The sequence below is a fragment of the Camelus ferus genome, chromosome 13, assembly GCF_009834535.1.
Source record: "Camelus ferus isolate YT-003-E chromosome 13, BCGSAC_Cfer_1.0, whole genome shotgun sequence".
Lineage (NCBI taxonomy): Eukaryota > Metazoa > Chordata > Mammalia > Artiodactyla > Camelidae > Camelus > Camelus ferus.
This window is the reverse complement of record NC_045708.1, coordinates 65,144,859-65,169,653: the sequence shown is the minus strand read 5'-3', so window position 1 is coordinate 65,169,653 and position 24,795 is coordinate 65,144,859. Positions and strand designations below refer to the sequence as shown.

At 33.8% G+C, this 24,795-nt stretch overlaps 1 protein-coding gene across 2 annotated transcripts in view; it reads left to right on the top strand.

Annotated features, from left to right (window-relative positions):
- SELENOF (selenoprotein F) overlaps nucleotides 1–24,392 on the top strand; it is a 38,682-nt gene extending 14,290 nt beyond the window's left edge. Inside the window, exons 3-5 of one of the 2 annotated variants that reach the window (XM_006188906.3) lie at nucleotides 13,153–13,216; nucleotides 20,973–21,022; nucleotides 23,517–24,392. In XM_006188906.3, the coding sequence (XP_006188968.3) occupies nucleotides 13,153–13,216; nucleotides 20,973–21,022; nucleotides 23,517–23,648 (246 nt within the window). In that variant the 3' untranslated portion in view covers nucleotides 23,649–24,392. The remainder of the gene's footprint in view (nucleotides 1–13,152; nucleotides 13,217–20,972; nucleotides 21,023–23,516) is intronic. The other variant, XM_014562752.2, reaches the window with a different exon arrangement.
- Nucleotides 24,393–24,795: the final 403 nt, after the last annotated feature.

Genomic DNA, 24,795 nt, shown 5'->3' with positions numbered 1-24,795 from the left:
GACACATTTTTAATAAGGAGAAAAGTGTGCAAATTTGAACTTTAAAAATGTGTACCCTTTTAATCATTTTAAAATACCATATGAAAAACTGCATTTGAAGAGAAAAGGTTTTTCCACTAAAAAAAACTCAAAATCATTGGTAAAGTGGAACTCAGTTTTATTAGGACAGTCTATCCTGAAAATTGAATGAGACCCATATTTTAAAGTCAATTTAAAATAAAGTATATTATTGACTTTCAAACTTTTTCAGATGGCAGATCAGGTAGAAGACATGCAGTATTCTTTGAAATCAGAAATAACAGAAAATAAATTGAACTATATGTTTGAGTTATAAAAATAATCACTTTGCAAAACCAGCAGGCTGTCAAACTAATCACAGTTATTTCTAACTTTCCTACTAACATTCCTCTGCTACTTATATTTTTAATCTAATACTTAGTAACAGATTTCAGAGGTTTAAGAGAATTTTGGAAGAGAAGAGCTTAAAAGTGAATTTTTATTTCAAGACTACAGATTGAGAAGAGATTTCTTTTATTTGAATTTGGAACATCTTGGTCTCACTCACAGAATACCAGTAGAGCCCTAGGCTGCAGGTCACCAAATCATACCATTACTGGTTCTGGAAAATAAATCAACAGTTAAGGTATTTGATAAGGGAATTCTATTTTCACTGAAAAATCTATTTTTTGGATAATATTAAAAAGTTTAAATATTTGTCTTCAGTAATGATTGTATTACCCCAGCTTTAAATAAACAGACCTTAAGTAGTACATAAAATAATTTTAAGAATATAGTTTTAGATTCCCTCCGCTTCCCACTCCATTACCTAGTTGGAGTTATACTAGTGTTAATTGACCAGCTTTGTATAGCAACATTCCATTTTCTGTGTGTATAATATTCTGCCTTCACATAAACACGCACTACCGCAAGATGGAGACAGGACCCAGGTAATATTAACATATGTATGGGTCATTAGAAGTTTATCCTCTTCTTCCTTTTATATAAAAGTTTTTGAAAGAGTTGAATTTTTAATCTCAGCTTCATTGCTCAATGGCTTTTGTGACTTTGAGCCAACAAATTACTCTGGGATCTTCAGTTTTGTTGTAATAATTACACTGGTTCACCTTTTAGTTATTATTTTACCTTGGTTATGTGCTGAAGTGTTTTACCTACATTATCTTTAATCCTCACAACAACTCTGTAATGTAAATAGTATTATCCCTATTTAACAGTAAAGGAAGCTAGGGTGTAATCTGGCCAGAACCTGACTTCATCTCAAGTCTGTTTGACTCCAAAGCCCCAAGTTTTTATTTTTTTCTTTACTTTTTTTCATTTTCATATTTTTTCATTGAAGATTATTACAAGATATTGAACATAGTTCCCTGTGCTATACAGAAGAAACCTTTTTAAAATCTGTTTATATATATATTGGCTAACATTTGTAAATCTCAAACTCCCAAATTTATCCCTTCCCACCCCCTTTCCCTGGTAACCATAAGACTGTTTACTATGTCTGCAAGTCTGTTTCTGTTTTGTAGATGAGTTCATGGTGTCTTTTTTTTTTTTTTTAAAGATTCCGCATATGAGTGATATCATATGGTATTTTTCTTTCTCTTTCTGGCTTACTTCACTTAGAATGACAGTCTGTAGGTCCATCCATGTTGCTGCGAATGGCATTATTTTATTCTTTTTATGGCTGAATAGTATTCCACTGTATAAATATACCACAGCTTCTCTATCCAGTCATCTGTTGATGGACATTTAGGTTGCTTTCATGTCTTGGCTATTGTATACAGTGCTTCTTTGAACATTGGGGTGCATGTATCTTTTTGAATTAGAGTTCCCTCTGGATGTATACCCAGAAGTGGGATTGCTGGATCATATGGTAAGTCTTTTTAGTTTTTTGAGGAATCTCCATACTGTTTTCCATAATGGCTGCACCAAACTGCATTCCACCAGCAGTGTAGGAGGGTTCCCTTTTCTCCACAGCCTCTCCAGCATTGTCATGAGTGGGCTTTTGAATGATGGCCATTCTGACTGGTGTGAGGTGATACTTCTTTGTAGATTTGATTTGCATTTCTCTAATAATTAGTGATATTGAGCATTTCTTCATGTGCCTATTGGCCATTTGTATGTCTTCATTGGAGAACTGCTTGCTTAGTTCTGCCCATTTTTGGATTGGGTTGTTTTTTTGTTATTAAGTTGTATGAGCTGTTTATATATTCTGGAAATTAAGCCCTTGTCATTCGCATCATTTGCAAATATTTTCTCCCATCCCATAGGTTGTCGTTTTGTTTTGCTTATGGTTTCCTTTGCTTTGCAAAAGCTTATAAGTTTAATTAGGTCCCATTTGTTTATTTTTTCTCTTATTTCTATTGCCTGGGTAGACTGCCCTAGGAGAACATTGCTAAGATTTATGTCAGAGAGTGTTATGCCTGTTTTCTTCTAGGAGATTTATCATGTCTTATATTTAAATCTTTAAGCCATTTTGAGTTTATTTTTGTGTATGGTATGAGGAAGTGTTCTAACTGCATTGATTTACATCCTGCTATCCAATTTTCCCAACACCATTTGCTGAAGAGACTGTCTTTTCTCCATTGTATATTCTTGCCTCCTTTGTCAAAGATTAATTGACCATAGGTCTGTGGGTTTATTTCTGGGCAGAGCCCCAAGTTTTTAAATATCTATACTGTTTGGCTCTCATCTTGAAAATGTTAATAGTAATACCTACTTCACAGAGTTATTGTAGGAAAATGAATGAATTAAACATAAAACATAAACATTAAGGGCTTTCTGAAAGTCCCTTTTGCATTTATAGTTTAAAATTTTTAAAGTACCATCCCATTACTAGTTTCTGTTTAAAATTATCAAATCTTTACTCCTCAGTTTACTACAGATGCTAATGGCTTCCACTACTTGGTGTTTTTCAGTAATATATGAAAAAATTGGCTTTATTTAAGGCCCAACCAAATATTTTAAATAAATTACATGATTTTTCTTAATTCTGGTAAAAGAACATTGAAACATTTAGTTATTTTCAATTTACATGGAAATTTTGTAGCCAATTTTAGAGTGATTTAGAAGTCATCTTAAAAAGCATTATTCAAAACAGTGGCGAGTTTTAATCTTTATCCTATCAGAACCAATGTTACTGGTGTGTAAAACATAGAAGGATGAAATGGAGGTTAAGCTAACTGTGCATGAAATTGTAGTCGCTAAAGAAATTTCACAGTTGCTTAAAATAGCTCCGCTTTGGTAGTGTCTGTAGCATCAAATATGTGAACTGATTTCTTCAAAGGAAACAAAAATATAATTCAACAGATTATAATATTAAAACGTTGTTCACAAAGAAGCTTTTTTTAAGACCTCAATGATGTTTGGCAACAGTTCAAATGCAGTGTAAGAATCTCTAAGACTCCTGAGTAGCAACAATACTAAATAATGACACAAATACTTAATAATAATAGCTACTGACATTCAGTATGTTCTTATTATATGAAGACACTGTTCTAAGACTATGCGAATTATGTAACCCTCACAACAGCTCTGTCAGGTAAGTACCATTATCATCCCCACTTCATAGCTGAGTCTGAGGCATGGAGATCTTGCCTACAGCCGTACAGCTGATAAGCGGCAATAAATATATGTGTCATAAGTTTGTATAAGAAAAGTTTAAAGTTTCTTTTGTGTAGCCATTCAATTGAACTGAAAATATTACTTAAATTTATTTTTATATTTTCTAAATGTGGAATTTCATCTGCCTTTAATATAAAAAATGCAGTCAGTTTTTTTTTAGATATTTACAAATTAGGATCGGCTTCTATCTAAGCACCTTAAAACAGTCTGTCACATTTGCAGATTGTAGTATTTAAAAGGAAAACAAACCCTTAAGGTTACTCATGATCTATATCCAGGCTGTCTTACAACTACATTTCTTAGACATACCTACCTCAGAGTGAAACTTTCTGTTTATACACTAAATAGCACTTCTTAGTATAGTCTCTGAGAATGCCAGAATAAGACAAGTCACTGTCCTCGAGGAGAAGAAGAAATAGACGTGGAAATTGGACTGCTAGAATGCATGCGGGCAGGATATTTTGTTGAGCTAAAACATAATATCCAATGTAATAACCGCTAAAAGAAATAGAAATAAAAGTTGGAAGGAGGAGGGAATCAATAAATCTCTTAAAATTGACATAATCAAGCGCTATAGATTTAACCATATTAATCATATGGATGTGACCAACAGAAGAACTAAAAACAAACAGCTTAAAAGGTATTGAATGAGAGATAGGAGGCAAGGGAAAATTTTTGCTTCTTATTTATTATTTCCAGATGCATTGATTAAAGAACTCGGTGAGATGTGTGCTGTAAATAAAATACTTGTGTAGTGTGAAAGCACGCAGGAGGGGCATAACCATTTGACAGATCAGGTAAATATTACCACTTGCTTATGTAGAAACTGATGCTTATGATAAGATGGAAAATGATTAGGAGAAGGTCATCTCTGGCAGAAGAGAAGTTACGGAAAAGGTACAGAGTCATCGTGAGAGAGATGGCGATCTAAGATAAATCAGGTAGCTTTTTACAAGGAGAGATGAAGATGGTTAAGTAAATAGGGCCTGTGTGCCCTGTTAGGTTTAGACTCTAGTCCATAGGCAGGGGACAGAATTTAAGGATTATAAACAATGAACTGACATCAGATTTGTATTTTAATAACTTTTGGTGGCGGTATAAGTGATAGCTGATAAGGCAGAGGGGAATACTGTTGTCAGAAAAAGAACTTACGTTGCCATTTTCCAGAGGCTAGGTACAGGGGCTTAAGCTAACACCCTGGTAGTAAAAATGGAGAAGAAACAGATCTGACATAGATTTAGGCAATAAAGCCTGCAGGATTTATTGACTGACTAAACTGGAGGAGGAAAGAGATGAGTGAGGATGCTTTCCAGTATTCTTATTTGAGAAATTGGTAACCCCAACAGGCTACAAAAGACTTCCACTTAGCTACAAGGTGGCCCCTTACGCCAGTGGAGGTGGGTGGGAGAAGGGGCAGCAACAGAGTTAATTTTTAATAAAGCGTACGTCCCTTAGCTGCAAACTGCTTTTTTAGTTTTCTTTTTGAAGAAATATGTGTTAAGTTTTAATTTAGCAGGACGTGAATTTGATCTGAGCACCATAATGGATTCTAAAATAGATAGTATACTTATCCAAAGAGTGGGCAAAAAATAAAAATATGTGGCGTGATCTAGTTTCTTTTGTTCTAGTTTCATACTGCTTAAGTTTTATATACTATTTAACTTTTGGATTACTATTGCTTTTTTAAAATCTGTTCTTAAATATAAAATATATTACATGATTACATTCTTTGATTTTTAAGAGAACGAAATCATCATTTAATTTGTGCCATTGTTTCTCTTTATTTCAGATACCTTGTAACCTTTCTTAAAGATGATCATAGTTGTCCCCTTTTTTGACAAACAGCGATGTTCAGTATTAGAGTGGGAGTAGCAACACTAACACAAAAGACTCAGTTCTCTTTTGAAAAGCAGCTTTGCTGCCATATATGTCACCTTCATGTTTGTTTTTTAAGGCTATTGAACGTTTGAGTGTTGAACTCTATTTTAACAGGATCTCAGTTTTTCAAATTAACAGGAATATGTTATAATTTTCAAACATTTTAGGTTTAAAGAGACATCGCTTTCTCTTTATTATTGAGTACTTGTACTAAATAGCTTACCATTTTCAAAAATATTTTTACTTATAATACTTATAATACTGATTGGTTAGTTGGTCTTATTTAAAAACTATTTACTAAAATATTTAAGCTTAGGATCATTTTTATCATTCTCTGAGTATTCTGACCTCAGGAAATACAGTGACATTGTATAATTTTTTTCGTTGTATGATATTCTCTAGGTAGCAGTAGAATTGAATACATTGTTCCTAAGTGATACCCTGAATTATTCATACTTGTAGCTAAAGTATGTATGGGAGTATGTGTGTGTCTGTATCTGTGGGTATATTAGTTTCCAGGTGAAATTCTCATCCTTACAGTCTTAACCTCTTGCAGATAAAATTCTCTTTGTTTTAGGTATATACAAATTCTGTTCCTCATCACAGTATTGAAAGAAGCCTCCTCCTTTTTTTCCTCAGATTTCATGGTCTAGTTTAGATTGTGGTGATGTTAAAGAAACTTTTTGGGTACATTTTCATTGAGCATTTTTGGAAAAGCAGTTGCATCTTTAGGGAAAGATTCCCCCAGTGTATTTTTACCTTCTTTAGAGCCTAATTTAAATTAAGGTAGATATTATCTTGCTAGTTCTGTAGTTTTCTCAATCTCAAGGCAGACACTAAAAATAAAAAAGGAATAACAGTGTAGGAGATAAAGTTTTAAACTTATGGAGCTTCCTTAGGCATAGTCATTGCTTTGTATTTTTTGAGAGTTCAGTAGAAAGCACTTAAAAATGAATAGTTTAATCTCGGGTATAATATTAGAGAGTTATATTTAACAGCTTGGTTTGCTATAATTGTAAAACTTAACTTATTTCCCTAATCCTGCATATTCACTCATTATTCCTATGCAAGAATGTCATCAGTCAGAGCGTGTATGAAAGTGTCAATAAATACCTTATACATCTGCTCTTCAGTGACTTAAAGTGAAATCTTGACAAAAGCTTACTACGAAGTCCCAAAGAATTTAGTGCCCTAATTATTTGTTCATGTCTAATTGGAGACTTATTGTTTCTAGCACTACAGGCACTTTAAAAAATATCAGAAAATATAGGAATGACTTGGTGATGATAATTAAAATTTAAAAAATCAGCAGCTCAGTAGTTGGATTTAGTTAGAACTAGTGGTTTTAAGTAGAAACATTTTCCCTGAGGATTAACTAGCTGAATTTTGCTAAAAATAGCTTATACATGATGTATTTTTCCACTGCAGATGGTCCCCAACATACAGTGGTTCGACTTACGATTTTTCAACTTTATGATGATGCAAAAGCAATACACGTTCAGTAGAAACTGTACTTTGAATTTTGAATTTTGATCTTTTACCCGGGCTAGCTGTACACAGTACAGTATTATGATGCCACAGCTCCCAGTCAGCCACTCCAACACAAGGGTGAAAAAACCAATATATTTACAACCATCTGTACTCATATAATCATTCTATTTTTCACTTTCAGTATACTATTCACTAAATTACATGAGATATTCACACTAAATTACATGAGATATTCAACACTTCATTATAAAAAAAGCTTTGTGTCAGATGATTTTGCCCAACTGTAGGCTAATGGAAGTGTTCTGAGCACATTTAAGGTAGGTTAGACTAAGCTATGATGTTCGATATGTTAAGTATATGAATGCATTTTTAACTTACGATAGGGTTATAGGAAGATCTGTGTGTGAAAGGAGTAAAGTTGACTTTAAGAAATTACGCTGGATGCGATTAGTGTTTGGCAGAGTGGCTCACATGTATTTGGATATATCATAATTGCTTTTCATTTATCTCTAATATCTATAGCTTTCATCATATTATAGTCATACTTCTTATTTTAAAGTTTGTACATTTTATTTAAGAGCAAACCTTCAGAAGACCTGTGAAATAGTTACTCCTCAGATCTGAATTTTTTTTGGCAGACAAAATTTTCCCTTTTGCTCACCTAACATTAGAGCATTTCATCATATTGCTATTATATATAGTCAAAGTTATTTTTCTAATGTTTTGCTTTAAATAAAACATTTCAAAAATAAGAATGTATGACTGCAAGCAGTACTTCATTAAGGGAAGAAGAACAAGAGTCTCACAGCATTAGTCTTGCTTAGTCAGTGTTTACCCGGCTTAGCTTTTAGAATTGATTTGGTTTAGTCTATTGAGCAAAAGCCTATTGTTTGATTGTTGTGTAATTTTTGCCTCATTAATAGTTGAGTATAGTCCAAGGCAGTGATTCTCATCCTTGACTGCCCATTACAATCACTTGGGTAGCTTTAAAATTAGTAATAATAATTAAGATACTGATGCCTGGATCTCACCCCCAGCTATCCTGATTTACTTGGACTGGGGTGGGTTCTAGGGAGCAGTAATTTTCAGAATCTTCCCGGGTAATATACTTGTACGGTCAGGGTTAAAACCACTGCTCTAAGGTAATTTGAATTTGAAAGCTTGAGAAATTTTGAAGTGGCCATTCTAATTACAGGGGAATAGTGAACAATAGCCCTGGATAGCCCCTGAACAGAAAGCTCTGTGAAAGTAGGTTTCAAGCACACAGCTTACATAACCATAACCAATAGTGTGAAAGAAAATACTGTAATATTCACTGTTGTTATTGAGCATCTGAAGAATCCAGGCTTTTTGCATGTTTGGGTTTTTGTTTTTTTTTTTTCTAACTCCTTTTATTAATTCTGGAAGGCAGGGAATATCTCTTGTTTAAACTATAAACTGAAGCTTGAAGAGAAGGACTTATCCAAGGGGACATGCTGCTTGTAAGCGGCAGAACCACAATTGGACCATATACACATTTGATTTTATAACTTGAGCTTTTTTCACTATACTCTTAAAAGATAAACTGAAGCATATTAAAACTTTTAATAGGTTGTGCAAAAATCGATTCCAATTGAGCAGTACCAAACTGGAGGTTGATTAGAATGCCCCACCTACAGGAGTTAGGGGCAAAACTTACAGAAAAGATGCAGAGCAAAGCAAAGCAATTTTTTGACTGGCTGTAAATTAATTGGTTGCCTTTCTTCGGAAAGCCTAGTTCATTGTTTGTGATTGGTTGTCTTTAGGTTTTTGACTCAGGTTAAATAGTTTATTTCAAGGTTTTATTATTGTCAAGTTTCTTTAGAGCCATAGATTTCATCACCAACAAAAATATATTAAGTGCTTATGTTGGAAAGTAGTAGAATATTTCTGACTTGGACTAGGTTTACAGATTTGCTGTGATGGTGGTGGAATGATGGTAGCAGTAAAAGTTAACAAATGCAACACTTTGCAGGAAAGGTGTAGCTCAGTGGTAGAGCTTAGCATGCACAGGGTCCTGGGTTCAATTCCCGGTACCTGTATTAAGAAATAAATAAATACATGCATGCATACATACATACATAAACAAACCTAATTGCCTCCTCCCCCCAAAAAATAATAATTAAAAAGAATGCAACACCTTTTAAAGAGTCTTCAGAAAATTTACATAACTCACACGTGTTGCCTTTGATTTTATAAGTTAAACTATCTAGGAATCCAGCTATCTGGTGAAAAACAACATCTGTTAAATCTGAACCACTTTATGGCACATAATTAGACTTTAATTATAGCAACGTTATCACTACAAAATAAACATTTTGGCCTTTTTCTATATGGGAAAACCTTATTATAAACCCTTATTAAAATTTTATAACAACAGGTTGGTCCAGTGGGAAAAAAATCATTATATTCCAACAATAAATTACCAGGGAAATCCTTCTGCGATAAAGGGAGGACATTGTCCCAAATTATTAGGAAAATATGTGAAATGTACAGAATCTAAAATTGAGATAGGTGCAAATAATCTTGGAAATGCTTAAAATATACTTATTAAAATTGTGAAAAAGTTAGCCACCCACAAAGCTGAATTTGAATTTAAAAATAATAATTATTATTTTTAAATGAGAGGGAAATTAGCATATTAAAAAATCCTGCTACAAATAAGGTAACTTGGTTCTAGAGCTGAAGCCGTTAGATATTTCTGATTCCCACCCAGAGGACCCTATCCGAGGTTTAGGAAAACCTGGCAATAATAAGTAATATGGAAATAGGTGTGGATTCCGAAGGGGAAAATGCAGTTTTGTGTATCATTCTCATATTTTTCTAAAGGTGTTCATATATTTCCGTTTAAATTATTTGGGCCAGTATAATATGACCCTAATGGAATACTGCCGGGAGTTAGATTGTCTGTACAAATAAGGCTTCTCTAGTGCGTACAGGAAAGAAGCCTGCCGGCTTGCTCTCTAAGCTTGCTGTGTAAAAGTGATGTGATTTGTTTCTTTGATTTCTCTTCTGTTGGTATTTTTCCACAAATGTTTGAAGGTCAGTGTTTTTGTATGCCAGTGATGTTACTTTAAGAAGTAAAAGTGCTAAAGGTGAAATTCAAGGAAATTTCAAGTTTTAACCTTTTTTAATCCTTTCATACTTTATGCCCTTGAGGAATTCTAAGTAGCATATATTTCCTTGTGTGAATTTATGTGTTGCCAAAGATGCTTATGATTACCTTACAAATAATTGAAAATTTACCGCAATTTGTAGTTTATTTATTCACCATGAAAAACAAATGTTTTCCTATGAACACTATAAATTCTTTAGTAAAAAAGGCCAAACTAGCATCACAAATTAATGCTTTTAGAATTGAATTTTAATAATGTTAAGCAGCTTTGAGTTACATTTTGTTTACCCTAGACTGGAACTAAACATAATCTACAAAGCATGTCAAAGGAGCTTGAAATGCTTTAAAGTTACATGATGAAAAAAAAGAGTCATTTAATTCTGTTAAGTGAATAATTCTGTCCATTCAGCACACACATATTGAACGGCTTTGTGTCCATTTCTGAGGAGAATTGTGATTAAATAAGACATTTCCTGTCCACAGTCAAGTTATGGAATATTTATAGTACATTATGACAAGGGCAGAATTCTGCGTAAGTTTACTAGGAGAGTAACTCCTAGTAGGAGTCTCCTAGTGAGAGAAGGAGATAAACAAGTTTTCCTTGCAAAGCTCACATCTAAACTGCCTGTTAATTAAAGAGTATGTTCCCTAGTATCTTTAATTAATGAGTCCATGTTTTGTCGTGCAGAGAAGGCCTTTCCATGAATGGGTTACAAGTGTGCTAGGATACTGAGACCATCAATCCTTGGAACAACCAGATGAGGGCTGAGATGAGCAGGGGCTCCCAGGCTAGTCATCTGTAGTTATTAGCAGCCTCCTCCTCTTACCCTAGTACTCCAAACAATTATTATTTTCATCGTGTCATGATAATGAAGAATATTGAGAAACAGTGATATAGAGAAATACCATTACATAAAGTAATGGGGTCTCCACTGAAAACTCCCAGGGGATAAAGATAAACCTAATAACGAAATTTTAATATGGCTTTACAGTTTTTTTAATTTTCTTAATTCTGGTAAAATATACAGAACACAAAATTCACCATTTTAACCATTTTTAAGTGTACAGTTCAGTGACACTACGTACATTCACATGGTCATGCAACCTCCATCACCTTCTGTCTCCAGAACGTTTCCATCTTCCCGAACTGAAACACCGTATTTATTAAACGATAACTTCTATTCCTCCCTCCCTTAGCCCCTGACAACCACCATTCTACTTTCTGTCTCTGAATCTGACTACTCTGAGTACTTCATACAAGTAGAATCATACAGTATTTATCCTTTTGTGGCTTCCTTATTTCACTTAGTATAATGTTGTCAAGGTTATTCCTTGTTATAGCGTGTAGTAATTTACTTCCTTTTTTAAGGTTGAATAGTATTATTCCATGGCATGTATATACCACGTTTTGCTTAGCCATTCATCTGTTGATAGACGTTTGGATTTCTTCCACCTATTGACTACTGTGAATAATAGTTGGTATACAAATATCTGTTTGAGTCCCTGCTTTCAGTTCTTTTGGATATATACCTAGAAGTGGAATTGCTGGATCATATAATTCTATTTTTAATTTTTTAAAGAACCACTATTCTGTTTTCCATAGTGGCTGCACTGCTTTACATTCCCAACAGCAGTGCACACTGAGTGCATTTTCTCCACATTCCAGCCAACCACTTATTGTTTTCTGGTTTTCTGAAATAATAGCTTCTCAAGAGTGTAAAGTAGTATCTCGTGATTTTGATTTGCATTTCCGTAATGATTAGTGATGTTGGACATCTTTTTATGACCTTATTGGTAATATGGTCTTGTATTTTTTAATTAAAGACTTGGGAAGGGGAGGGTCTGTGTAACCAAGACTAGTCAAATCAAATTCAGAAATCTTAAAGATCATCAGAGTTCTTGATCTGAAATCCATCAGTGATTTCAAAGAATCCATGAACAGCCTGGAGTAAGGCAAATTCCATAAGATTCTCACTATCTTTGAGCCCCTTAAAACTTAAGAACGGTTACTGAGCTAGCCCAGAATCACCAAAATATGGAAAAGTCATTATTTCAGGAGAGTTGGAATTAAAGTGATTGTTAAATTTCTATTTTGTGCTTTTCTGTATTATCTAAAGTAAACATGCGTAGTGCATGTGATTTTTGTGCTATTTTAGAACTTGGAAAATAAAATCCATCTTTAACTCTTGGACCTACAATTTAAAAAAAAAAAAAAAGGCCAAAAGCTAAGAAAAAATACAATGGATATAGTATGTCCTTATAATTGCCTGCCTTCTCTTGGACTCAAGGCATTCCCAAGTCAATACCAGAATGGGCAGGGCTCTACAGCTACAAAAAAGTGATGTTTACTGTTGAATCCATTTCAGCTGAATTCATTGCAGTAAAATATTTGCATCTGAGTTTTTTATAATGAGCTTTTACTATAAAGAGAATACACAGGTTCTATAGCTAGAAAAGCAGTATTTACCATTGAATCCATTTCAGCTGAATTTCATTAAGGGAAGTATTTGCATTCAGGTTCTTTATAATGAGATTTTACTGGTTTGTCTATAATATCTTTACGTAGTACTTAAACTCTACTTTTTTAAAGGTATTGAGTTTTGTTTAATTTTAAAACATCGATCACTCAATTTTAAAACCAACCGAAAAGAATTCTCATTAAGTATTTATGTTGAATAGATGGATATATACATGTGTTCAACTTAGCATCCTAAAAAACCGTAGGAAGTCCTTCTTTGTGAATAACTTCCTAGTTACCTATTCAGGTTCATTGTCAAGTCTCCATATCTCCTTCCATCTTTTTGGCTAAGTTTAAGAATACTCAAAGTAGGGCTTGATAGCTCAAATAATACTCCTCTACTATTTAATATGTAAGACCTCCATTTTCTCTTCTGCTATTTGTTTGATCTGTATATCTGCTTAATTTTAACGTTTATGCTATAAAATTTTATATTTATAGCTGTGTATTTTTAAAATTTATACAGTTTTTTTAACTCCTGTTTTTCCTTTTGCAGCTGTATGCAGGAGCTATTCTTGAAGTCTGTGGATGAAAATTGGGGAGGTTCCCTCAAGTCCAAGGTACATGAAATTAACTAGTAAAATTCCAGTTAATAATTTAAAATCAGCAATTCATAAGAATAATTTTCATTAAATATTCCCAAGAATAAGAACCTGTAAGGTTATATTTTCTCAATAGTATATGAATTCTCTCTGCATGTTTTTGTAGAGGTGGAGTTTGATAGGAATTGTTGAATATTAGGTTACTTTAAGCAATCGTAAATACGAAATTTAGATTTAAATACAACACATGATGAAATGGTTATTTTCTTAAAAGGAGAGCTTTTTCTTTTTTAACCAAGTATGAATTTTATGAAAAACTGTCTTTTACTAGATGGAAATGTAATATTTCTAAATAATATATCATTTAGTATATTTTAAATGTAAATTTATTTATATAAAACCCCAAGGAACAGTTGCATTAAGTGAGAGTAGACAAATCAAGAAGAGAACTAATTGCCGTAGAACTTGAGGTGCAGAAGAGAGGAAGTCATACATGTGTATCTTCACAGGAATTAAAGATAAATATGTGAAAAGGTAATTGTGAAAGTGTATTCTTTTGGTTGACATCAAACAGTAACGGAGCTTTGTATCTTCAAAAAGACTTGGACTAAAGCTTTTCCATTCTGTCCTTGCACATCACTTGAAAATCAGTTTTATGAAACGGAACTTTGTCTAAACGTAATGAAGTTGGGTTTGGGGTATTTTTTAACTGAAATACATAAGTGTTCTATTTATATACCTCATTCTGTTTTTGTTTCTGCTGCCTTTCCCATGATTGCTTGCCTTGTTTACTTAATGGCAAGAGAATTTCTTGGGTTTAGTATTTTATAAAATTGCCTATATTAGTACATGCCCTTTATTGCTAACCAAGAATTGTTTATAATAAAATATTGCTCATTTTTGGCATAGAAACAAAATTGAATAGTTTAACTTGGGGACACTGTATATGAGACCTAAAGCAGATGCATGTCTAATTAAATACATTGTTTGTTAGAATAAGTGCATATTCTGATGTAACACAGAATATAACATTAACTTCTTCTGCTTAGGGAGAAAATTCCTTACTCTGTGATTTATCTTGCCTCAGACACTTCAACTCAGAAGTGTACCAGAGTTGTTTTGGCTTTTTTAATATAAGTTGTCAATGTGAGCATTCTAACTCCTAAAAAGTTTTTGCATATCCTTTTTAAATATATTGATTTATATTTACTGACTTAATAATCTTTTGTGACTCAGATTTTCATGAGGTCAAGAGTAGCTTGCAATTAGCTGTTCTGTTTGTGATATCAAGTTTACTACGTCCATTATAATCATTGCTACAGTTGCTAGTTGAGTCTTTAAAAGATTGAGTTGTAGATTATTCATCCTTGGAGTGCAACTTAATTTTTTATACATATTTCTTATGTATAGTTAAATTATTAAACCTGTGGGTACATGGAGTCATACAGTCTTTTCCTTTTGAAAACAATTGGATTTTAATTCTGTGTGTAAATATTTAATTAGCACAAGCTTATTTAAATTAAAATGATTACTTCTATAATCCATAACCATATTTAATATAATTATGTATAATACCAATATCTGAGCCCATGAGAAGCTAATATTTTTTAAGTTCACTTAATTTAAATTAGCCATGTCATAAAACAGAGAAAAAAATAATGTTAAATTATTCCAGAAGAGAGAAGGATTAAAATTTGAAATGTGTTGTCCACATTAAATAACTTTGTAGAGGGGGGAGGGAAATTACCAGATCATTTTCCATGTTCTGGTTTTTTAAGTAGGAAAGGCAATATATGTAATAATTCCTCATAATTGGACCTAGTGTTTTTTTTATCATTTATGGTGACATCAAAAGTGATGATGTTAAGTAAGTATGCTTTCCTTCTCAAGCATGAGTCTTACCATGTTAAGGATATGTCTGTAGTCTGTCTGTCTGTCTCAAAAAATGTGAATTTTCCCTAGTTTTGTAGATCTTGGCAAACTTTTTCTGTAAAAGTTCAGATAGTAAAAATGTTCAGCTTTATAGGCAACGAGGTCTCCATTGCAACTATTGAACTTTGCTTTTGTGGTATGGAAGCGTCCATAGAAAATATTTAAATGAATATGTCTGGCTGTGTTCAAAAAAACACTTTGTATACAAAAGCAGGCAGGCCAGGTATGGCCTACAGACCGTAGTTTGCCAACCTCTGTATTAGAATCATAAACCTTCAGACACAGGAATTTTAAAATAATGTAGAACTGAGATAGCAAATAGCTTTTCACTTCAGACCAACTGTGGCTGACTGGGTAGTGGTGCCGAGGATTATGATGCGACCTTGGAGTTTTGCTGGAAGGAATACTGAGTCATTGGTACTATCTTCATCAATTTTTCTCATTTATAAAATGGGTTAATAGACAGTATAAAATTGGTTAATACCTATCTTACAGGACTGTTTTGAGAATTAAGTGAGGTAACATGTAAATCACTTAATGTGTGTTCGGCACCAACATACAGAGTAAGTCATTCACTAATTCTGTGAATATTTATTGAGTGCTTGTCATATGTCAAGCACTATTCCAGCACTGAGAATATTAAATGGTGGGTATCGTGGTTCTATCTTATACTCTTTCTTTCATGAATAAGTTTCAGTTACTAACCAACAGGTATTCACATACTCATTTATTGGCCATCTTTTTAAAAAAAAAAAAACAGTTCAAATCAGCACATCAGTTATAGCAGCAGCCTGACTCCTCATGGTATGCAAAATTTTATTTGCTCCCAGCCAGCCATTCCTGAGTCTATGACAGGCTGGCTTCTCTTTCTGCCATTTTTCCTCCTGGCTATGACCTCTTACTTGACTCTGTAGCATTTGAAACTCTATCCTCTTCACATTGCGCTATCAAGTCTTCCCATTCTCCTTTCCTGGCGTCTCGTCTGCCACACACACGTTGCAACTGTTAGTGTTCGGGTCTGTGTTCATGTTTTCTTTTTTTCTTACTGTCTTGAATGATATCCTGCTCCCTTAGTTACAGCAGCAGTGTTTACCTGATGACTCAATCTGTATTTTTAAATCAAACCTTTCTTTTGTTAGGTATCACATTTCTGACTGCAAATCGGCATTTCCCCTTGCATGGCTCATAGTATCTTAAAGCAGTGTACATATGTGTCACCTGGATCGCCTGGGATCTTGTTAAAATGCAGACTGTTACTCTGTAAATATGGTTTGCACCCTGAGATTCTGCATTTCTTAACGATCCTACAGACTGTGGCCTACATTTTTGGTAGAGAGGCCTTAACCCCAGCATGTTTAAAAACCAACTCCTCGTCTCTGATAGTAGTTTGCCCATTTTCTTCCCACAGATGGTAGTATCGTCACGTAGGAGCGTGAGCTTGAAACCCAGGAGTCATGATTAATATTTCTTGCACACTTTATACCCAGTTAGCCACCAAGTTGTGTCTCTTCCCTCTCCTTAATGCCTTCATATCTTACTCCCTTGGCCTTCTCTATGATTTTAATCAGCCACTTAGCATCTTTATCCCAAAGGATTAGTTCACTTGTCTGTCTGTCTCTGTTCCCTTTTCTTACTTCTGTTATCTCTTCTACACAACTACCAAAAAAAATTTTCCATGAGACAGATTTGATTATGTGAGCCTCTTGTTTAAAATTCTCTATGGTTCCCCATCACATACAGAGTAAATATCAGACTCAGTGGCATCCATGCAAGGCCTGTCCTGACATGGATTCTCTTTCCTCGGTTCACATCTCTAGTTTATGGGCAGAACTATTTGCAGTTCTCTGTACTCGTAAGTCTTTGCACACACTGCGTGTCTTCCTGACCTGCTATACCCCTTATGTACCCCTTGCCCATTCTTGTGATGAACTCCTATTCAGTCAAAATGTAATTCGAGTCTTATTTTGGATTTGCCTTCAGACAGAATTTTTCACTCTCCCCATGTGTTCACAGCAGTTTCCACGTAACTTGTTAAGTATTTATTTGATTTACTGGTCTTCTGCCTCTGCCAAACTAGGAACTCCTTAAAGCTCAGAATAGTTAAAACTTTTATCGTTAATTTACTCTAAATCTTTCTAAATCTGCACCTCGTATTAAGATGACTTCAAATAATTATTGAGCAAGTAAATGGATTTTCTAAATTTATCTAATTCATAGGTGCCTCTACTTTTGACAAATGGGAATCTGGTAAAAAGCCTGTGTTTACGTTGGTTCTCTACCCTCTATGAAGTTATAAATTATAAAGTAATAACCTTTTTAGCTTGTGTGCGTTATTGTACCTCCAGGCTCCCCAAATTCTCTTATTTAAGTTGCTGTTCTCTGAATGTTTTTAAGTACTTTTAAATTGTCTTGTTGGGAGGACCGAAATGACTTAAGACTTTGCACCGCAGACAGTTTGTATACAATAGTAAGTTTTCTTGTTTTAGGAATACGCTTAGATGCCCAGCAGCTTCCCTTGAGCACAGTTGGGAATTCAGTTCCCCTGTTTGTTGCTGCTGCTCTTCTCTTTGCATTGTCGTTTCTGGGTCTGCTGAGACATTTTTATTCAGAATACAGTCTGATTCAAATAAACTTGTTTTCAACCAACAGGAAAACATCTAATTATCATTCCATATAATTTATACGGCAGTTTACAAATCTTAATCGTACCTGCCATAAGCCCTTATTTATTCAGTCTTAAAGCCAGTAAAGTGTGTTGACTGCTTGTAATGTGATCGGAGGTACATCATTAAATTCAGCCATGTATGTTTTGCCTCTTTTCATGTTGTTACTTGTTTATGATTCTGAGAATAACATAGTTCCAACATTTTTCTTTGACCTCAAGACATATCCTTCCTATTATCCCTCGTCCCCACGTATCCTCTTTGGAATGAAGAGGAGGCTAGGTTTTGATTTTTTAGTACTCTTTATCGTTAACTTGGAAGAGCCTCTGAGTTATGAGCGTCCCCTGTGACTTTCCAAGCAGTGTGAATAGAAAAACTTAGCTCTTACTCGTCCTAGCAGCTGCACAGATGGCATCTGATAAGAATCTTGAGAACAAAACAAACATTTAACCTGTTTTCTAATCATTTCTGTATATTTGATCACTTTGAAGTATTATTTACAAATCTGCCTTTGTAACTGACAATTAAATGTGGCATAAGAACGTTCTATTAAAATAGAGTGACTGAATTAATTTCTTTAGGAATCTCCAAACTGATATCCTTTATCTATTTTTAAAACAGCAAAAACTAAAATAGAAAATAAGTTTCAATGGGGTCTTTTTGCAAGTCCCTTATATTCTCATATAGCCTATCCCAGCACTATGTGTATATAGTAAGTACTCAAATATCTGTTAAAAGATTAATTTGCTGCCTATAAAATGTGATTTGCTCCTACAGGACATTTAATAGCTATTCCCCTCATTCAAAATTAGGATGCTTATGGATTTATACGCAGCAGAGAGACGAGAAAAGGACTGATGAAAATAGTCATTAGTGACTAATCTTAATATTCCTCTTAAGTTTGTTTGCTCATTCCAGCCTGTTAAAAATCTTTTGAATGACAGAAAGCTATTAAATGTGCTAGGCTGTGTTACAGATAGAAAAAAATATTTAAGAATAGTCCTTTTCCCCAGGAAAGTTTCTTACATAATGGTAAACACACTTACTGTGTATTATTTGGTGTTTTGCATAGGTGTGCATGTAGCATTTGCCAACGGAGTGGTGTAAAATGCAACCGGACATCATAAGCTCTTTTTTGTTTGCGGATTCAGGAGTCTGTAGGGTATTTGGACAAATTTTAAAGGATGAAATTAATAGAGAAGATACTCTAATAAGCCAGAATAATATAATCAGTTTTATTTTGAAATAAATTTAGTAGGGGAAGTCTGCAAAACCTTCAGTATTTACTAATCTTTATTTTATTGTCCTGAATGCAAGTATATTAAGATCTTCATAATGAAACATGTCTATTGTGCTAGTTAATTATAAGTTTAAAAAATAAATTTTCAAAAGTGTGTCACTATAAAATAGGGACTGATGTAAACAATAACAGAACTGGTATTATGAACTGTCAGGTATGGATCTAAGTGAAACATCCCATTTGTGTTTATTTTAGAAAAATGTATTCTAAATTCTTTAACTTGGACAATTAGACATGATCATTACTGAAGACTTGGTAAAATTAGTAGGTCAACAACCCAAAAGGGAAAACATTTAAAATTTTCACAAACCCTATGCTCCATATGTAATCCCCTATTAAAGTAAGAAGTTATTTTTGAACTGCTTTGTGTATTGTATTTCTTAATCTTTAAAAAAATATATTATTTAATACTTCTAGGCTTTTTCATTTGCGAACATATATTTATGTAAGAGTTTACTTCTGTATCACTAAATATAGATTGTTATAATTTTTAATGATTGGATGCATTCCATAGTGAGGTCCATGTTAATTTATTTAACCAGTAGCTTTTTACACACTTGGATTATTTTGAAATTTCCCTGCTTGGTTAGCAGGACCTTATATAATGTATCTTTCATTATCTTTCATGTTGTGGTTATTTCCTCAGAATAAAGAAATTCCTAGAAAGGGACTTTGCAGATTTCCAAGACTTTTGGTTCATTTTGCTAAATACCCTTCAGGAAGGATGTGTCCATTTATATTTCTCCCACAACTAACCTGCAGCAAAATCTTCTCTTCCCCATCTCTAACCTTAAATATTCTTTTTATTTTTTGTCACTCTGAATGAGGTTACCTCGTTTTCACATTCTTTGATTATTTGTGAGGTTGGATATTTCAAATGTTCAGTGGCCATTTGTGTGTTTGTATATTGTACACTTCTGTCCTTCATTCACTTCTCTACCTAGTATTTATTTATTCTTATTAATAGGAGCCCTTTTATATACTGTGTTAGAGATAAAAATAACATATTGGGGAAAATTAGTTTTAATTTTGCGTATAGTGGTGTTTTGCTGCACTGAGGTTTCCTTTAAGTTTCCATTTTTCTATAGGCACATCTATAAAGCATTTTCTTTAAGCTCATGCACAGGAAAAGAATTTTATATTACGTATCTGGGTTGTCTGTGTTAAATGCTATGATAGTTTTCTGAACTTTTTCTTTTTTACAACTTATCATGACTGAAATGGCCAGTTACACAGTTACTTGTTTAGCACCTTTCTTCCCCTCCAGACTTAAACTCCCACCAGAGCAGGAATTACGTCTGTTTTATACAGCTTTATCTCTGCTGTCTGCTATACAGTAGATATTTAAAAGTATTTATTGAATAATTCACACACACCCTCCCCAGACACCCACAACTGTAATCTCTCCCTCCCCACCTCTCTCTCTGGTTTGTTAGCTTTACCATATTGAAAAATACAAGTATTTTTCTCTCTGTAGATTTCCTAATCTGTTTGTTTTATCCATTGTGGTATAAGTATCACATAGTATATTAATGAACAGTTGAACAAATTCTCCCATATTTTACTTTTTCTAAACTGCCCTGACTATCCTCAGACATTTACTCTTATAACTGAGCTTTACTGTCATTTGGTCAAGCTTTCAAAATTCCATTGGAATTTAGGACTTCGATTAATTTGAAACAATTATCATCTTAAAATATTTAGTCTTCCCCTGAAGAGTATGGGATGTCTTCCCATTTATATGTGTTTTAATTTTGTTGGTTTTTCCATATCTGGGAGCTAATTTTTTATTGGGTTTATTTCTACTTTTTGTATTGATCTTTGTAGCTAGCTTGGATTTGAGAGTGAATGATTTGAATCTTTTTTTTTTTCTCTTAAGCTTTTGTCAGGAGTGATAAACCCAAACTATTCAGAGGACTACAAATCAAGGTAATGTAATTTTAATGGGATTTTTTTTTCAGCATTAATTTAAATACTTAAATATTTTAATTAATAGGTAATTTTTTAGAGCAGTTTTCGGTTTACAGAAAACTTGATTTGAAAGTTCCCGTTTACTCCCACCCTCAACTTCCCTTATTAACATCTTGCATTGATGATGTACATTGTGACAGTTGATGAGCCAATATTGATACATTATTAACTAAATTTCCTAGTTTGCATGAGGGCTTATTCTCTGTGTAGTTCTAGGAGTTTTTCCAAATGCTTAATATCATGGATCCACCATTACAGTATCATACAGAATGTTTTCACTGCCCCCAAAAGCCCCTGTGCTCTACCTGTTCTTTCCTCTCCACACCCTGCCCTCCCAACTCCTGGCGACCACTGATCTTTTTACTGTCTGTGTAGTTCTGCCTCTTCCAGATTGTCATATAGTTGGAATCATGCAGTAGGTACAGGAGGCTACAGCAGATAGCCTTCTCAGATTTCAGTTTGAACTCAGTATGCATTTGCAGTTCCTTTGTGTCTTTCTTGTAGCTGGATAGCTCATCGTGAACAATAGGCATAGTCTTCTGTTACACCATGGTTTGTTTTTCTACTCACCTGTGGAAGGACATGGTCACTTCCAATTTTTGGCAATTATGAGTAATGCTGCTGTGTATTTTGGGGTAGACATAAGTTTAACTCACTTGGGTAATTAGGAGCACAGTTACTGAATTGTATAGTAAGACTGTTTAGCTTTGTAGGAAACCGCCAACCTGTCTTCCAAAGTGACTATACCACGTTGCATTCCCACTGATGATGAATGACAGTTCCTACTGCTCCGCACTCTCACCAGCATTAGTTATTGTCATTGTTTTGGATTTTATCCATGTTATAAGTATGCAATGTTACTCATTGTTTTAATTTGCAGTTCCCTATTTGAACATCTTTCCATAAGCTTATTTGCCACCTGTATATATTCTTTGATTTATCTGTTGAGATCTTTTGCCCACTTTTTAAAATTTTAATTGTGGTTGAAAAACAAAACTTAACATTAAACTTAAGCAGCTTAACACTACCAAACCGTACACTTAACATAGCTAAGTGTATTCACACTCTTTTGCAACGTATCTCGATTTTTTTCATCTTGCAGAACTAGAACTCTGCCCACTAAACACTAATTCTCTCCCCTCTTTCTCAGAGCATTGCTGAGGAGCTCCTCCAGCCCTTGGCAGCCACCTTTCTACTTTGTTTCTGTGATTGACCACTTGAGATACTTCATAGGAGTGGAATCGTACAGATTTGTCCTTTCATGACTGGCTTATTTCACTTCAGCATAATGTCCTGGAGGTTTATCTGCACTGTAGCATGTGATAGGATGTTCTTTCTGCATCTGTTGATATGATCATAGGATTTTTCTTATTTAGCCTGTTGGTAGTAATGCATTACATTAATTTTCAAATGGTGCACCAGCTTTGCATATGTGGAATAAATCCAAATTGGTCATAGTATATAATTCTGTATCTGTTGTTGGATTGATTTAATATTGAGGATTTTTGCAACTGTGTTCTATAATTTAAGTTTTTTGGACTGAAATGAGTTTTTAAATAAAAAACGAATCACAAAAAAATTGAATTTTTTAAAACAATCTATGTTCATAACCTGACCCAAAAGATTTAAAGTAGTAATGTTACTGCTTCATTAGCTTAAGAGGGCCTATTTCTAAACTCCACAAATGGGTGAGAAAATACCAGATGCTCATAATCACAAAGCTTGTCTCTATCTCTGGAGTTCATAGCCCTGGAAGACCTAGAAAAACGAAAGTATAATTGCTGAAAGAAGTTCTGAAAGCCCCCTTCCTCATCACTGCTACATTTTTAGTTACACGGCTCTAACTTAATGTATCATTGAAGATTGATCGCTTAACAAATGGGATCATATTTGTGTCACATTTACCCAGAGTCAGAATTCCTCAGGGCTCTCTGGCAAAACATTGGACCCCACTAGTAGATCTGAAGTTTCAAGAATCCAGTTGAATTATAAACTAATAACAAAATCGTCAGATTTCTTAAATCAAAGAAAAATGTAAAGTCCAATACAGAATAATAATTTGTCTGGTAATTTGTATGCACAGCCCATTTCAACATGATTCTCTCATTAATCATTTTGAGCTTGTCTGCCTCCTGCATTAGATTCAACTCATTTGAGAGCTTGAGTGTGTTGTGTGTGCAATATTTATTACATTCAGCAATAAGCTTACATCCAAAGTAAACTGTCTTGATCCCAGCTGGTGTTTCTCTTCAGAAGTAAAATGAAATTTTTTTTTAATTCTCATTTTTTATGAAATCCCATTACACTTTTTTGAAAGACTTTCTTGAAGACTTCTCATGATATTATATCTAAAAGCCTATTACTATTAAATTTAATAAAGCTGGAATTGGTTTGGATTGTGGTTGAAACTGGAAAGACACTAAGCAGAGAATGCTCTTCCTCTTTTTTGTAGTATGTTCGTGGTTCAGACCCTGTGCTGAAGCTTTTGGACGACAATGGGAACATTGCTGAGGAGCTCAGCATCCTCAAATGGAACACAGACAGTGTAGAAGAATTTCTGAGTGAAAAGTTGGAACGCATATAAATCTTGCTTAAATTCTGTCCTATCCTTTTGTTACCTTGTCACATGAAATATTACAGCACCTAGAAAACAGTTTTGCTTTCTTCCATCGATCAGTCTTTTACTGTGAGGCATTAAACCGCTAATTAAAAGTTGAAGTGGCAGCACAGCCCATGATACGTGAGGAGTTAGCAAGCTTAACAAAACCCATTTTTTATAAATTTCCATCCTCCTGCATTTGTCGATACCACTAACAGAATGCTTCATAATAGTCTTGTGGTTGATTATGCAAATGATAGTTTGTGATAATCGGTCCAGTTTTACGAACAACAGATTTTTAAATTAGGGAGGTTAATAAGGGAGGTGAATACTCTGCCTCGTGTGCTGTGCGCTCTTTGAACGCAGTGACAGAAAACCACAAAGCGGGTGAGATTACACAGAGCCTCACCAGATTGCCTGCTGCTCAGATCCTCTCTCATTTTTGTATTACCCAGCTTTCCTTTTAATAGAAATGTTATAGTTTATAATGAATGCACTGCATAAAAACTTGATGGCTTCATTATTGTGAAACAGATTCAAGATCTATGGTAAGAGTGAAACATTCACACAGAGATTCGCATTAATGAAGACTACACAGAAAACCTTTTTGAGGATTTGTGTGGATCTGATATTTAGCAAATTTTTGTGCTTTACATTCTTACAGCAGAGTCAATTTTAAAATGAATATGTGTAAGACCAAATATAAATAAAAGGTTTCTAAAATCTGAATTTGAAATTCTTTGCTTTTGTCCTTTCACATTTCTCAATTCATCTTTTTCACATAAGCCTTTTTTTAGCCAAAAGACACAAATAGCTTTTTTGTTTAAAATATAACTTCTTGTTGTTATATATATACTGCTTTATATTTGTCTGAATTTTTTTTAATTTTTCAAAAAGTGCTTTCATTTATGAACAGATTTTCGCTGACATATAAGGAGTAGCTCTTAAAATACAGAATTTTTATGAGCTATTAAAATGATTTTTCTTTACTTATTTAGCTTTCCATCTGATGAAAATGACTTCTTCATTAAAGGTGGTTCACTAAGACCAGCATTCGTCCTCATGACTTTGAATCATATAAACCTCTTTACTAACTTATCAAATTGATCTAATATCGTATTATGTCAATTCA